Source organism: Cajanus cajan, chromosome 1, assembly GCF_000230855.2.
Source record: "Cajanus cajan strain Asha chromosome 1, NIPB_CcT2T_4, whole genome shotgun sequence".
In the NCBI taxonomy this organism is placed as follows: domain Eukaryota; kingdom Viridiplantae; phylum Streptophyta; class Magnoliopsida; order Fabales; family Fabaceae; genus Cajanus; species Cajanus cajan.
The window spans coordinates 85,973,847-85,987,929 of NC_138517.1; the positions used below are offsets into that span (position 1 = coordinate 85,973,847).

Below are 14,083 nucleotides of genomic sequence, written 5' to 3' on the forward strand. Positions count from 1 at the left end.
TTGTAAACTTTCGTATCTTTAAAAACAAGAAGAAGAAAATGATTTTCCCCATCCTATTTTATTTTTTATTTTTTGGTAGCGATTTTATTTTGGAATTTCCTCTAACGAACTTTTTGTGTGGCACAGAGAAAGGCGAACTTTCTTTATGACCTAATTTGGTCTTTGAAATTAATATTTTAATAATGAATTGTTTGACAGTAAAAAGACGTGTACCTGATGAATCCGCCCCTACCCGTCAACAGCTGACAAATCCGGCCAAAATAAGTTAATAATAAGGTAATTGATATTTCATAGATCTATCACTAAAACAAAATATTATGTATCAACCATTTGTATATATAAGATTCTTTTAATGGATAGAATTTCAAATTGGATTCATTCAAAAGTTGAGTTAGATTTTAATTGGTTAGGTTACTATATGGACAATTTATCAAACTGGAAATATACGTAAATTATTCATATATAAATTTAACTTAGTAACTTCATTAAAAAAAAAATTGGACCGATTTCAATTAATTTAATTTGTCTAAAATCAAACATTCAAATATTATATAACAATTATATAAAGTTGGGCAAGTTCTTATTTTCAGTATTCATTTATAAATAAATATTAGAATAAAATAGAAAGAGAGTGTGGGAAATTGGGCAAGTGGGGTGGGAGGTGGGGAAGCATTAAAATAAGAGTAATGACTTAACCTCCAAATGCTTTATTCGAAATTTCGTCCGAATAATTAAAATAATAATATTTTTTAATAAATTATTTTATAATAAATTTATTAAAAAAATATATTATTATTTTAATTTTCAGATGAAATTTTGGACAAAATTTTGGTGACTGTATCAATACTCTTAAAATAAACTAAACGGAACACCACCCCCATTAAATAAAAAGAAAAAATTTAGATATATTTTTTTTTATGTGATTTTTATTTTTATTTAGATAAAATTAAAATTTCATTTTGATATTATGTATTTGTATTTAATATAGATGTTATTAATATATATATTATATATAAGATTTTAATTTTAAATAAAAAATAATATCAATTATATATAAAGAATTGTACTAAAATTTTGTCTTCAATTATTTAATAATATAAAATTAATTGCATTTATGTTTCAAACTAATGGAAGAGAGGCATAACATGACTCTATTATATTAAAAATCATAATAAAATAAGTGGTTAATTATAAATTTATAGAGAATTAAAAAATTAAATAAAAGTTTATAATAATAAAAAAAAAAAAGAATTTGAATGTAGGTATTAAAAAGATAAAATAGTCCAATAGTCCAACAAATTGTGTTTACAAAAAGACCTCTATCATGATATCTTTATATATTATATTGTTATAGATATTGCATGGGGTAACTTGTATGATGTCCAACAGCACTTCAATTAATAGAATTCCTTACAGAAAATATATTTAATTTGTAGGGAAAAAATATTATATGTTAATTAATTTTGAAACATTTTCTTAGAGTACAAGATATTGTTTCATTAGCATGATATGCATGATATAGTTTAGGCCTCTCACAAAAATCATTTCATATAATTTAAGGGCGGAACTAATTAATTAATCCCATGCATTCGTATGTCTGATAGGGTTGCGTTTAGCAATAATATGCTGCTAATTAATGTAATTAACAGGAGATTTTGCAAATAAAAAATGATAACGTTTTTTCACTTAAAAAAATCATTAGAATTATAAATAATAAAAAACAAAAATTTCAATAAATTATTTTGATATATAAATTTTACAAGACTTTTTAATAAAATTTATATATAACTTACTCATCCAATAATTTTAATTACAAAAATCATTAAAATTTTACATGATTTTTTTTCTCCATTATTTATCTTTTTTCTTTCTTCTCTTTTGTCTTTTTTCTTCTCTCTCATTCTTATCTCATCTAATTTTTTCTCTCTCTCTACCCAGTCCCTTCTCTCATCTTATCCCTCTCTCTTTCTCTTATCTCATCTTCTTTTATCTCTCTCTTCCTCCCCCTTTTCTCTTTCTATGTCTTCTTTATCTTATTTTTTCATTTTTTTTTTTCTTTTTTCTCCTATATTTTTTTATCTATTAATATCTTTTTGTTGCATTTTTAATTTATCAGTATTTATGTATAATTTATCAATATTTATTTTCTAATTATTAAATATTTAAATTTATTTTTAATGATTAAGTATTTTAAATAATTAAAATTTAATAAATATTTATTTTTAATAAATTTTAATATTAAAATATCAAAACTTTTAATATATATTAAAAATATATTTTGACAATTTTACTGATTAATAAATATAATAAATTTAAACATACTGTTTAAATTCAATAATATAAATGAGAAAATATAATTACATATAAGGTTGTATATAAAAAAATGTTATTTAAGAGGACATCAAACCATAATCAATTATTTATTAAAAGATTAAAAATTTTATTATTTTATTTTATTTAATCAAACTTTGTCGTTTATATTATTTTTTATTAATAATTTTATTTTAAAAAAAATTCATACTGTCCTTTAAAATATAATAAAATCCTTTCAAAATTTATAAATTCTTAAGATACAAATCTATTATAAAATCCATATAACAAGATTTTGATTGAAAAAGTCTTTTAAAAAAATATCAAAAGTCATTAAATTCCTACAAATTCTTTTAAACTCTGCAAGACCTTTTTGTGCTAAAAAAAAAGTCTTATAAAATCTCAATTCAATATACCACTTAAATTTTTGTTATGACTACAAATGCCAAAATGTGAAACGATATCCATGGAAGGTACTCCTGCATTTTTCAATCTGAAAGGCATCACCTTATAATAGTAATTTGCTGACTTGGTTATAAAGGTTGTTTTTGTTTCATCTTCCAAGTACATCCATATTTGATTATATCCCAAATATGTAACCAAAAAATTGAAAATTTGATGTCCAACTACATCATCTACAAGTCAATCTATATTTGAAAGAGGATATGCATCTTTAAGGCATGCTTTGTTCAGATCATTATAATATATGCACATTCTCCATTTTTCATTCATCTTTTTAACCATAACTACATTGGCTAACCAAGTAGTTTATTGAACTTCTCTTATGAACCAAGCATTCAAGAATTTTTTATTTTCTATCTTCACTACTTTCCTTCTATCCTCTCCCATTTTTCTTTTTATGTTGTGCTATTAGCTTTGCTTCCCTATATAACACTAATCGATGACAATTAGATCAGTTCCTAGCATGTCGATAGTCGTCCATTCAAACAACTCTATGTTTGCTTTCAAAGTTCTTTGAATTATTTCTCGCTAACGTTAACATAGGTCAAGTTGAGATCCATTGTAAGTGCTTTGTCTAGACTCATCTCCCAATAGAAATAATAATGTTTATTCATTTGGCTCCATTCTAAAATCATCATTACCCATCTCAGGGTCTAACTCTATTAAGGTTGATGTATCCTATGTTATGGTCAATACCATGTGTACATTCTTGTCTTCTTCTTTTATAATAGGTGTTATTTTTAGGTTTGCAATATAACATTTCCTGGTTGTTTTTTGATCAGCATGCTCGTAATTATCTTTTGAAATTCAACAGGAAATTTCATGGTGAGATGATGGGTAGAAATAATAGCACCAATAACATCTATGGATGGTCTTCCAAGTAAAATATTATAGGAAGTATTAGCATTTACAACAATGTACCTGATCTTTATAATTTTCTTAACTTGTTGATCGAAACCAAAACGTATTTAAAGGTCAATACATCCCTTTGTTGTTACACGTTCATCCAAGAGGTCTATTATGGATTCATTATAATATTTCCATTCTTCTTCTAGTATTCTCATTTGCTTGAATGTCTTCCAATATAGTATATCGATCAAACTTCCTTAATCTATCAAAGTTTTTTTATGATACATTTATTGATTTCAACACTGATTATCATAAGGTCATCCTAAATGGAATCTACCCATTGAAAATCTTCATCAATAAAAGTTATTGTAGGCATCTTCGCTCTTCTTCTATCTTCTACAACATATTCACAAATTTTACTGCCCTAAAATGTCTCTTTTTGGCCAAATACAACTCCATATATTATTACTCGATCATTCCACGTGTGAACGAACCCCTTTACTAGAGACGTATATATCAACATCAATATTTATTGATCACATCTCTCTTTGAATTTGTTGTCCTTCCCTCTTTCTGGGTTTAATATTTTTATGTGTTTCATCCAACAACGACTTTACAATCAAAACAATTAAGTCTGCAAAAAGAATGCAGTTGATTACCCTGCGAACATTAGCTATCCACGCTTATTACTGATATCAACCATAACAGTGATTTGAAATAATGTTAAAATTATCTATATCTAATGTCTTTCTTGGTCTCCCTAGCACTCTTCTTGTATTACATGGCTAAAAGTATAATACAATCTGCTTCCCTAGTGACCTTCTTTATATTTAAATCATCTTAACTATTTTTTTTTTGTTATCTTTTTTTCAATTGGTACTCCATCAAAATCTCCTCATAATAATATTATGGTTGTTAGGTGATAGGTTTATTTTGCTTAATAGTTCAGAACTATACATGATAAAATCTAATTAAAATGACTTTAATTTTTTATTTAAGTAATTATATTACTTTATTTTTGGTGTTTTTATTATTATTTAATTTTATATGTTCAAATTTTCTATTTCATAACCCTTAGAATCTGGACAGATATTATATGAGGTAATTATTTTTTATTTTATTCCAATAGAGCTAACTAATTTTTATTTTAAATTTACACAATCAAATTGAGATAACTATATAACGAATAGTTTAAATAATTCTTTCTTCTTCTTTTGAAGAAAAAAAATTCTTTCTGAAACTAAACCTTTTTTTGAAAAACATTTTTGTTTGACAATGCTCTTTGTATTAAAAAAAAATAAAATAAAAATAGTGAAGCGTAGACTTCTGAGATGACGAGTGGAAATGTGAAAGGGAGAGGATCAGAGGAATTCTCCCCCCACCCACCTAACGAAACTTTTTTTTTTTTTTTTCGTTTTTTATTTTGAGAAAATAATGTAACTAAAATAAAATCATAAAGAAATGGAGAGAATGAAACAGACGCATGCACTTTGTTTAAGAAAATCCGCACTGTTGCAATGGCAGGGAAGAGAAGATCAACGGTAACGCGTGGCCCTCTCGTGAGTGCAGCACGAGATGCACATGCGGAATTAGGGTTATCACTTATCAGTAACTCCTTGCTCGTTGAATGATTGAATCCAACTTTGTTCCTTTAGTATCAGAATATTCCCAAAACGCCTTTCCGCTTTGACTTCACCCAACCACGAGATTGTGGAATGTGCCTGAAGCCGCACAAACAACAGACTGTATGATATATTGTATTCACAAAAATCATTATTTGCCCACAATTTCAATATCTGGTAAATATGCGTGCTAGTCTTTCAAAAATTTATCTTTGTCTTTTGATGAGATAAAAAATAATTTAAACTCTTTCTTCTTATGAAATACTTGTGTAGTTGTGACAAATCGTAAACTCGAGAAATATATATAAGGAACATTATCCGCAATTCCGCATTCATATGATAATAGAACAGGAAAGGATGAAAGAGTATTACTGTTTTTAAAGTTTGGTTCACACATGATGTAACTAAAAGCGATAATATAATTAGGTAGCAGTACCCATGATGTAACTAAAAGTGATAATATAATTTGGTAGCAGCATGTTAGATTATTATAACGCTGTGCTTTCGTTAATCACGTGAAGTTTAATTTAACATCAATTCATAGCTACCATGACATGAAGTGAATCTCAAATCTGATTCTTTAGTTTAAGAAATATGAAATTTACCAAATTTTAATTGCACAGAAAAATAAAAGGAACATATATGAGACGCATATGAAATATCAGAAACAGTTTACATATGTTTATGGAGTAAATAAAATGCGAAAACCTGTACCAGGTATATATGATACCTTTCGTTAAAAAGTTTTCAACCTATGAGGTCTAAAATCTGTAGCAGTGGTAGAAACTTAGCATGAAAATTGCATCCAATGCCGACCACACAGTGATAGGCTTTCAATTTTGTGTAGTTTGGAAGCAACTATGATCAATTATTGCTATTGTCACTGCTAGCGCAATTAGTTTACACATGAAAGCTATGATGCAATCACCGAACCAACAAGAAAGAGATGTGACCAAAAAATGTCAACATCTGAGAGAACAGAAAAAGATTGGGAACAGTGGTTGATATCAACCATTGGCCAACCTCATATCTGGCTTTATCTAGTAGCATTCATAATTCAGTATTTTGCCATAAACAACCTTTGCTTTTGCTTCTTGTTAAAGCCACCTTTTGGGAAAAATTCAAGTCTCACGTCAACTAGAGATTAGGTAATTAAATAGTATATAAGTGGAAAGTAACCCTTACTTTACAAGACGGTTTTATAGGGTTGAGTTATGCTTAAATCCACTATTCTAAAATGATATTAGATCTATCCTAGATTCCTAAAAATGGGTCACCCACCATTCATTGATACATGCACCATGGGTATGAGAGATGTATTCAAGTCCCACCATTAAAAATGGGCCACAAAAATGGTCACCTAGCATTTATCCACGTACCAAGCTCAATAGTACTGGAAGTGAGGGGGGTGTATTGGGAAAAACTCAAGTCCCACATCAACTAGAGATTAGGCAATTAAATAGTATATAAGTGAAAAATAACCCTCACCTTACAAGTCAGCTTTATAGGATTGAATTAGGCTTAAATCCACTATTTTAAGACCACACATTCAAAACACTCTCAATTTTGTCTAAAACCAACGTTTTCCGCTTACAAAATACAAATAATAAACAACAAAATGTTGCATTAATAAGGAAATGTCTCAAATCCAAAACGTGTAAATGATTGGTTGAATTCTTCTCGTAATTTCGGGGTTCATGAGGGGCAATATGGTCACGAAGGGTATATAATAAAATATATCTTATGATCTACCATGTCTTGACAAGTTACGTCTGCTAATACAATTCAAAAGGTTCAGCTGATTTTCCAAAGCCATGATGGATGCAGAAGAAGTCTTGAAGCTCTTCGATTCATGCTGGTTTGGCATTCAATATTTGAAGGAATACACAAGCTTCTCAGCACCGACAAGTTCTCATGAAAATTCAGATCATCAAATAAAAGAACCATCAGAACCAATGCTATTGCGCATCCAAAGCAGTCATAGCAGGTCCATGAGCGACCACTTGAGCTCCATGACATGCTTCAAGGATGATTCTCTATCTCCAGACTCAGTTTTCTCACCAAAGCTTCACACCATACTCTCAGGAAAAGATGTCATAGACACGGAAGCACAGGTGCAGCATGAAGTGTTGCCTAAGAAGAACATCACAAGGAGGGAAAGGAAAAAGAAAAGGCAAAGCAAGAGTTTATCAGACCTTGAATTTGAGGAGCTAAAAGGGTTCATGGATCTGGGTTTTGTTTTCTCCGAGGAAGATAAGGACTCAAGCTTGGCTTCAATCATTCCTGGCTTGCAAAGGTTAGGGAAGAGTGATGAGGAAGAAGAGGATTCTGATGAGTCTTCAGTTCAAAGACCGTACCTCTCTGAAGCATGGAAGGTCCAAGAAAGGAGAAAGAAAGAGAACAACCCCTTGATGAATTGGAAGATTCCTCCTCTCAACAACGAAATTGACATAAAAGATAATCTCAGATGGTGGGCTCACACTGTTGCTTCCACTGTTAGATGATGAATTTGTTATTCAAGTTTTTTCCTGTATTACATATTTTACTTGTATCTTTGAAATTTTATTTAACTTTTTTGCTTGGCAGCTTTTTGACCCTTTTCAGTTTTTCCTGCTGAATTTTCTGGAATTTCACATTGTAATTTCGGACTAAAAGGAAGGGAATGCCACTCGGCTTTCAAGATCATTGTAGGTCATAGACAATTTCTGTTGCGGTAGGTCCATGCCATGTTTGAATATTTTTACTTCACATTTAAGGCCACCAAACTTACACCGAATTAATTAAATATCAAACTCCCAACCAGAAAGAGCTTATACATAATTAAATGACCAACTCATTCGGCTCTTTTAAATCACTTTTGCCCCTTTCAGTGGAATGTATGAAAATGAGAACATAAGTAATATCGTTTCTCATATATAGGGTAAAAGAAAATTTGATGGTTATAGATTGATAAAAATTAGCATTTTTAACCTTTCTTTTATATAACTGTATACATTCACTTTATTCAGTGACTGTTGTCATAGAGATTAGAGAACTTAGATTTAAAGAAGTAGAAATCTAATAAACGTGTAAACTTGGTAAATCATGAATAGGATATGCATCATTACAAGTGAGCACTGCTATACAGGCAGAATAATATTATGAATCATAGGCCGAATTATTAAAATATTATTATCTTTTAATAAATATATTATAAAATAATTATTTAATTTAATATTTTATTATTTAAATTAATTTTTTAATAATTCGGAAGAAATTTCGGCGTCTTCCTTTCTGAGGATGTATCATTTTCCATCTAAATAATGTTTCTTGATCAGTAATTTAAAAGTAACCAAGCACAAGGACAATTGTTGTGCAATCATTTGATTGATGGTTTTGCAGCCACTCAAAGGCATTGCACAAGCGGTTGACTTTTAATTCGTCTCATATCGAACATAGAAGAAATTACCAATATTTGAAAATAAAATCCTCAATTATCATTATCATCCTCTATATCCTTTTTACCCCCCTTAACCTCTCAATTTATTTATTATATGAATATGATTACCAATGGAATAACATATGGACAAATGTGAATTCCATGCAATTTGACCCGAATTACAATACCTACTGTTCAGGATATCCTTTCAAATACTTTCGCATGAGATGAGGGGTTAAACGTAAAATTTGACAAATCAGCAGTTGTGAGTGTACTTTTCTTTTGGTTGCATTAAGCACAGAACATGAAAATCAACGCTTCCATTCCAAGTTCCAAACGGCTCTCATGTCCCTCCAAGCTAGTTGGGCCAGAAATTGGCACTAGAAGATCCAGTTTTTTTTGGACCTTAACGGAATGGACATCAGTAAAGGTGCATCTGGTCGGATCCGGATCCTCTGACTTTGAGATATCAAAGTTATGGTAACTTAACACATCTCAATCGTTGGATTTGTAATAATAAATCAGATTGTGACACGTGTACAAAATATATTTTAACTTAAATATACATGTGTCACAATCTGATCTACTATTACAAATCCAATAGTTTAAATGTGTAAAGTTACCCAAACTTTCCCCTCCAAAATCAGGGGATATATTTCCGTTGCATAGTTTCTGACAGATTTACTGTCACTTCTCAAGTCTCACAACTTAATTAACCATTCAATCATGATCAGGGAATTATATTATTATAATAAGGGATACAAAGTTCGTCAAATCTCAATCATGTGAAATTATTTTTAAATATTGTATATGTTATTAAAATAAATTGATAATTGAAATAGATTGATGATTCATGTATTATAATTGTCAATTTATTTTAATAATATATATGGTTTGAAATAACTTTACATACGTGAGGGATCCTTTTAATGTCTCATCTAAGATTTCACCTCTATAATATAAGTGAAATGATACCCACATTCACTCTAGCATTGTTCCTAAAATTATTTTAATTATTGGTTAAAAATTATAAAATTTTAATATATTTTACTATTAAGTCAGGAAAGAGAGTCATTAAATAAATAAGATATAATATCAACAAAATTTGTAATTTTTAATAAATTTTAATTAATAATAAATAAAGTATTAATTAGTGAATGTCAAAGAGTAGTGGTACTACTACCCCTCGTAATGTATTTACAACTGTTATGAGAAAATATTATATAATTTTTAAATTTTTAAAAAATTTGTAAACTTGATTTATATATAAAAGACTTTTAATTTAATAATTGAATTATTAAAATTTTATGTAAAATATGAGTTATTAAATAAAATAAGTATATCAAAAGATTCACTTATTCCAAAATAAGTTTTGATAAACTTACTTCGTTCAATAATTCATGTTTTACATAAATTAATCAAATAAAAAAAAATGAGTGATTTTGTCACATACTCTAACTAAAAAATAAGCTAAAGTATGTTAGCAATCCCATATATATATATATATATATATATATATATATATATATATATATATATATGTGTGTGTGTGTGTGTGTGTGAGTGTGTGTGTGTGTATGTGTGTTTTTATTCTAAGAATAAGTCTACTTAAACTTATTCCGTTTAATAATTCATATTCTACATCCAATTTTAAAGATCTAATCATTGAATTTAAAGTTTTTAATGTATAGATCAAGTCTATAAATTTAAAAAAAAATTAAAAATTATTTGATACTTCATTTTATTAATTTAAATTAACAGATAATCATAAAATTATTTTATACATTAATTTGAATTAATAAAATAAAATATCAAATGATCTACAAATTTTTTAAAAACTTTATAAACTTAATCTATATATTAAAAACTTTAAATTCAACAATTAAATTATTGAAATTTAATGTAAAACATGAATTATTGAACGAAACACGTCTAGATAGACTTATTTCTAAAAGTAAATTTATCTCTCCTCATATATATATATATATATATATATATATATATATATATATGTATATTCTTTTACCTCTCCCGTATGTTTTTATTTTATCATGCTCATTCAGCTGTAGATCTACTTAAATGTCCAGACACATCCATGTTTCTAATTGTTAATTTGAATTAACATACCTTTAAAATATGAAAATTCAATATAACAGTTATCCTCTATCATTAGTACTTATAAAATTATTATCCATAGTATGGATGGAGTATGGAAGTTAGTATCCTATTTATTAATTTAATATAAATTACATTTAACCAAGAAAGTAAAAAAGTTCCTTATCAAGCATTTTGGTATATGTATGCCCATGGCCATTAGGAACTTTGCAGTATACCTGATCACAATTTATTTGTGAAGGCAAATCTCTTGCTACATAACAGATTAAACATAAAAGCATAAGAATAAAACAAAAATTTATCAGGGGAATCAATCAACTTATAGCTTCGTAGAATAAAACTAAAAAATAAAAAATAAAAATACCCCGGATCTAAAGCAGTGTGTCAGGTGGCAGTTACCTGCTTGCTATTATATATTCAGAAATACCAATTTTGTGGATTGCTGCAATGTCAAACAGAAAATAGAGAAAGATTTAAATGTGGATCAGCCGGATGTTTCATTCAAACTGGTACATGCCTTTATACAACACTGGTCTATAAGTTTCAACCAACAATAATATACAAAATAAAGAGCTTAGTTTTTTATTTTGAGAGAGGGTTGACAGTAACAAAAAGGAATTTAACACAAAAACTAGAATCCAAAGACAATTAATAGCTCAGAGGAACTGTGCAGTTATAACATCCTTGGTCACTTGCAAGGCAATCAGGTAAACTGCCTGGCAGATTTCGTAGGCTCTCTTGTCTTGCCACTTTTCTTCATCATGTCAACCCAACTGGCTAAGACATTAGACACTTCAAACTTACCAACAAAATTCATCTTTCGGGCTAACTCCTCAAGGATGACAGTATTCCCAGTTTTAGAAATATCAGAAGCAAACTTGTTATAATCAAGCTGAGGAGCTCTCATCCCCTTCTCTAACATTTCCTCTAAATATTTACATGCCTCACCGGATCTGTCCTGTCTTATAAGCCCACCAATCAATACAGTGTAGGAATTATCATCAGGACAACATCCCTTCTGATGCATCTCATCCCAAATCGCATGACCCATTTCATAATTTTTTGCCACAAAATAGGATTTCATTATCATGTTGTAAGTGTGAATCGTTGGTTTGATGCCACTTTGAATCATTTTGTTGTATATTCTCACTGCATCATCAGGCATATGCTGGCTGGCCATCAGTTTTATCAAAGCATTGTAGGTCCTCCCATCAGGTGAACAACCTCTCTCCCTCATTTGCTTCAGTAGATTGTACACCATATCCATTTTCCTCTGCCTCCCAAACCCTGTGATCAAACACGTGTAAAGTGCAGCATCAGGTTGACATCCTCGATCCACCATTTCATCAAAATACTCTACAGCTTCTCCCATCATCTTTTGTTTGCAGAAGTCCTGTATCATAATTGTATAACTCCGAACATTGGGTGAAGGACCTTTGGCCTTCATGATCTCAAACAACTTGATAGCATCAGATTTCTTCTTACACTTTAACAACCCTTCAAGCATAACATTATGTGCAACAATATCCGGCTTAAATCCCCCATCAGTCATCTCATTCCACACCCTCCCTGCTTCCAGCAAGTTTTTCATCCTGCACCAACCACTAAGAAGTATGGTGTAAGTTTGTAAATTGGGTGTAAACCTACCGTCCAGTTTCTCAAAAACAACTTGTGCTTCTTTACCAAGCTTCACCGTGCCAAGACTATCAAGCAAGAAATTAACCACATCAACATCCACCTTAAACCTATACTTCTTCATCAGATCAAAGATCCCAACCGCCTTCTTCCTTTGTTTTGCTTCAGCAAAGGCTTTAATAGCTATGGAGAAAGTCTCAATTGTCAAAAGGCCCTTCTCACCCATTTCCTCAAGCAATGCTACCATGGTCTCAAACTGTCTAGTCCTCCCAAGAATACAAATCATGCAGTTATAAGTTCTAGAATCATGAGCAAACCCAGGCCTCTTCCCAGCCCAACAAAAGAACCGAAACGCCGGCTTCCTAGCATGCTTGAACCGTTGCAGGACATCCACAACCAACTCATGTGACAACTGAACCCCACATTCATCAAGAACCGCCTCCATGTTCCTATCTAACGCAAACAATTCATCAATCACCTTGCATACCCTATCAACCTCGTCAGGATCTGCACACGACTCACCACTAACACCTCCACCAGCATAACCCCCATCACTATCATCGTCATTCTCAACCCCAGAATCAGAATCACTAGCAAACGCCCTAGGACTATTCAAAAACGGAAACTTTCCATGAAAAGGGGAAAGGAGTGAAAAAGCGGCAAGATGGGAAATCAGCAGTTTTTTTTGTAGAGCAAGGAATGGAGAGGGGTGTGGCAAAAAAAGTGGAACTTGACAACTAGAATGATGGAAAGCGCAATTAAGAGGAGAATGAAGCAAACGAGACAAGGGCAGAGAGCTACCACAAGGTAAGCGCACTTGCTCTCCTCGTCTTTGCGGTCGTCTGTGACGGAGAGAGCGAAGCTCGGCGGTGGAGAAGACGCGGCAGGGGCCATGCTGACGTGGCAGTGGAGAATTTGTGTGGTGACGCAGGAACAATGTTAAAGGTGGAATCTTGGAGGTTGTGTGCCCGAGAGAGAGCGTCATTGAAGTGCCATTTTCACTTTACACAGTACAATAAGAGAAGTTAGGTGTGTGTTGTGTAGCAAATTAGCAACCAAGGAATTGGGAATGGTGGTATGGTGAGGGACTGAGAGCGATGGGTTAACTCTTGATGGGTCACTGCTCACTGGAATTGATTGCATCAGTGCAAGTCCACACCATGAGAGAGATTATCGCTACTCACAAGAAACTAGAAAGCACCATAAAAGATTCACTAAATTATCAAATTATTCATTATTCTAATTTTTGCTATTTAAATTTACCAACAAAAAAAAATATACTCATGAAGGAAGAAAATTATCCGCTAAATAAGTTTTTAACAAATTTACTATTCTGATTAATCTCTCACTTCAAAAGATCAGATAACTAGTCCTAAAATTTAATGGAACTGTATATAAAAGACAGGATTCAAACTCCTGAGCTTGCTTAAACGTGAGTCAATCCCTACTACTGAATTATACGTTTGGGGTTTAGTATGTTAAATTTTAAAAATAGAAAACATTATAAATGGTAAGTTTGTTAATTATTTATCCTACATCAAAATATTACTTTATATTTTACAATTAATTATTTTATCTTGATAAATTTGAAACGGTACTATTCTAAATTTTCAATTAAGAATTTTTACTCTTTATGAATAAGATTTATATTTTTTTAAAATTAAACTAATAT

General features: G+C 30.3%; 2 protein-coding genes across 2 annotated transcripts; one reads left to right on the plus strand and one right to left on the minus strand.

Annotated features, from left to right (window-relative positions):
- Nucleotides 1-6,805: 6,805 nt before the first annotated feature.
- On the plus strand, nucleotides 6,806-7,928 carry LOC109812735 (uncharacterized). Its single transcript, XM_020376772.3, has one exon. The coding sequence runs from the start codon at nucleotides 7,058-7,060 to the stop codon at nucleotides 7,745-7,747; it is 690 nt and encodes a 229-aa protein (XP_020232361.1). The 5' UTR covers nucleotides 6,806-7,057; the 3' UTR covers nucleotides 7,748-7,928.
- Nucleotides 7,929-11,248: 3,320 nt separating this feature from the next.
- On the minus strand, nucleotides 11,249-13,602 carry LOC109812726 (pentatricopeptide repeat-containing protein At3g62470, mitochondrial). The gene has a single exon (XM_020376756.3). It carries the CDS (start codon nucleotides 13,394-13,396, stop codon nucleotides 11,480-11,482), a length of 1,917 nt encoding a protein of 638 aa, XP_020232345.1. The 5' UTR covers nucleotides 13,397-13,602; the 3' UTR covers nucleotides 11,249-11,479.
- Between the last annotated feature and the right edge of the window lie 481 nt (nucleotides 13,603-14,083).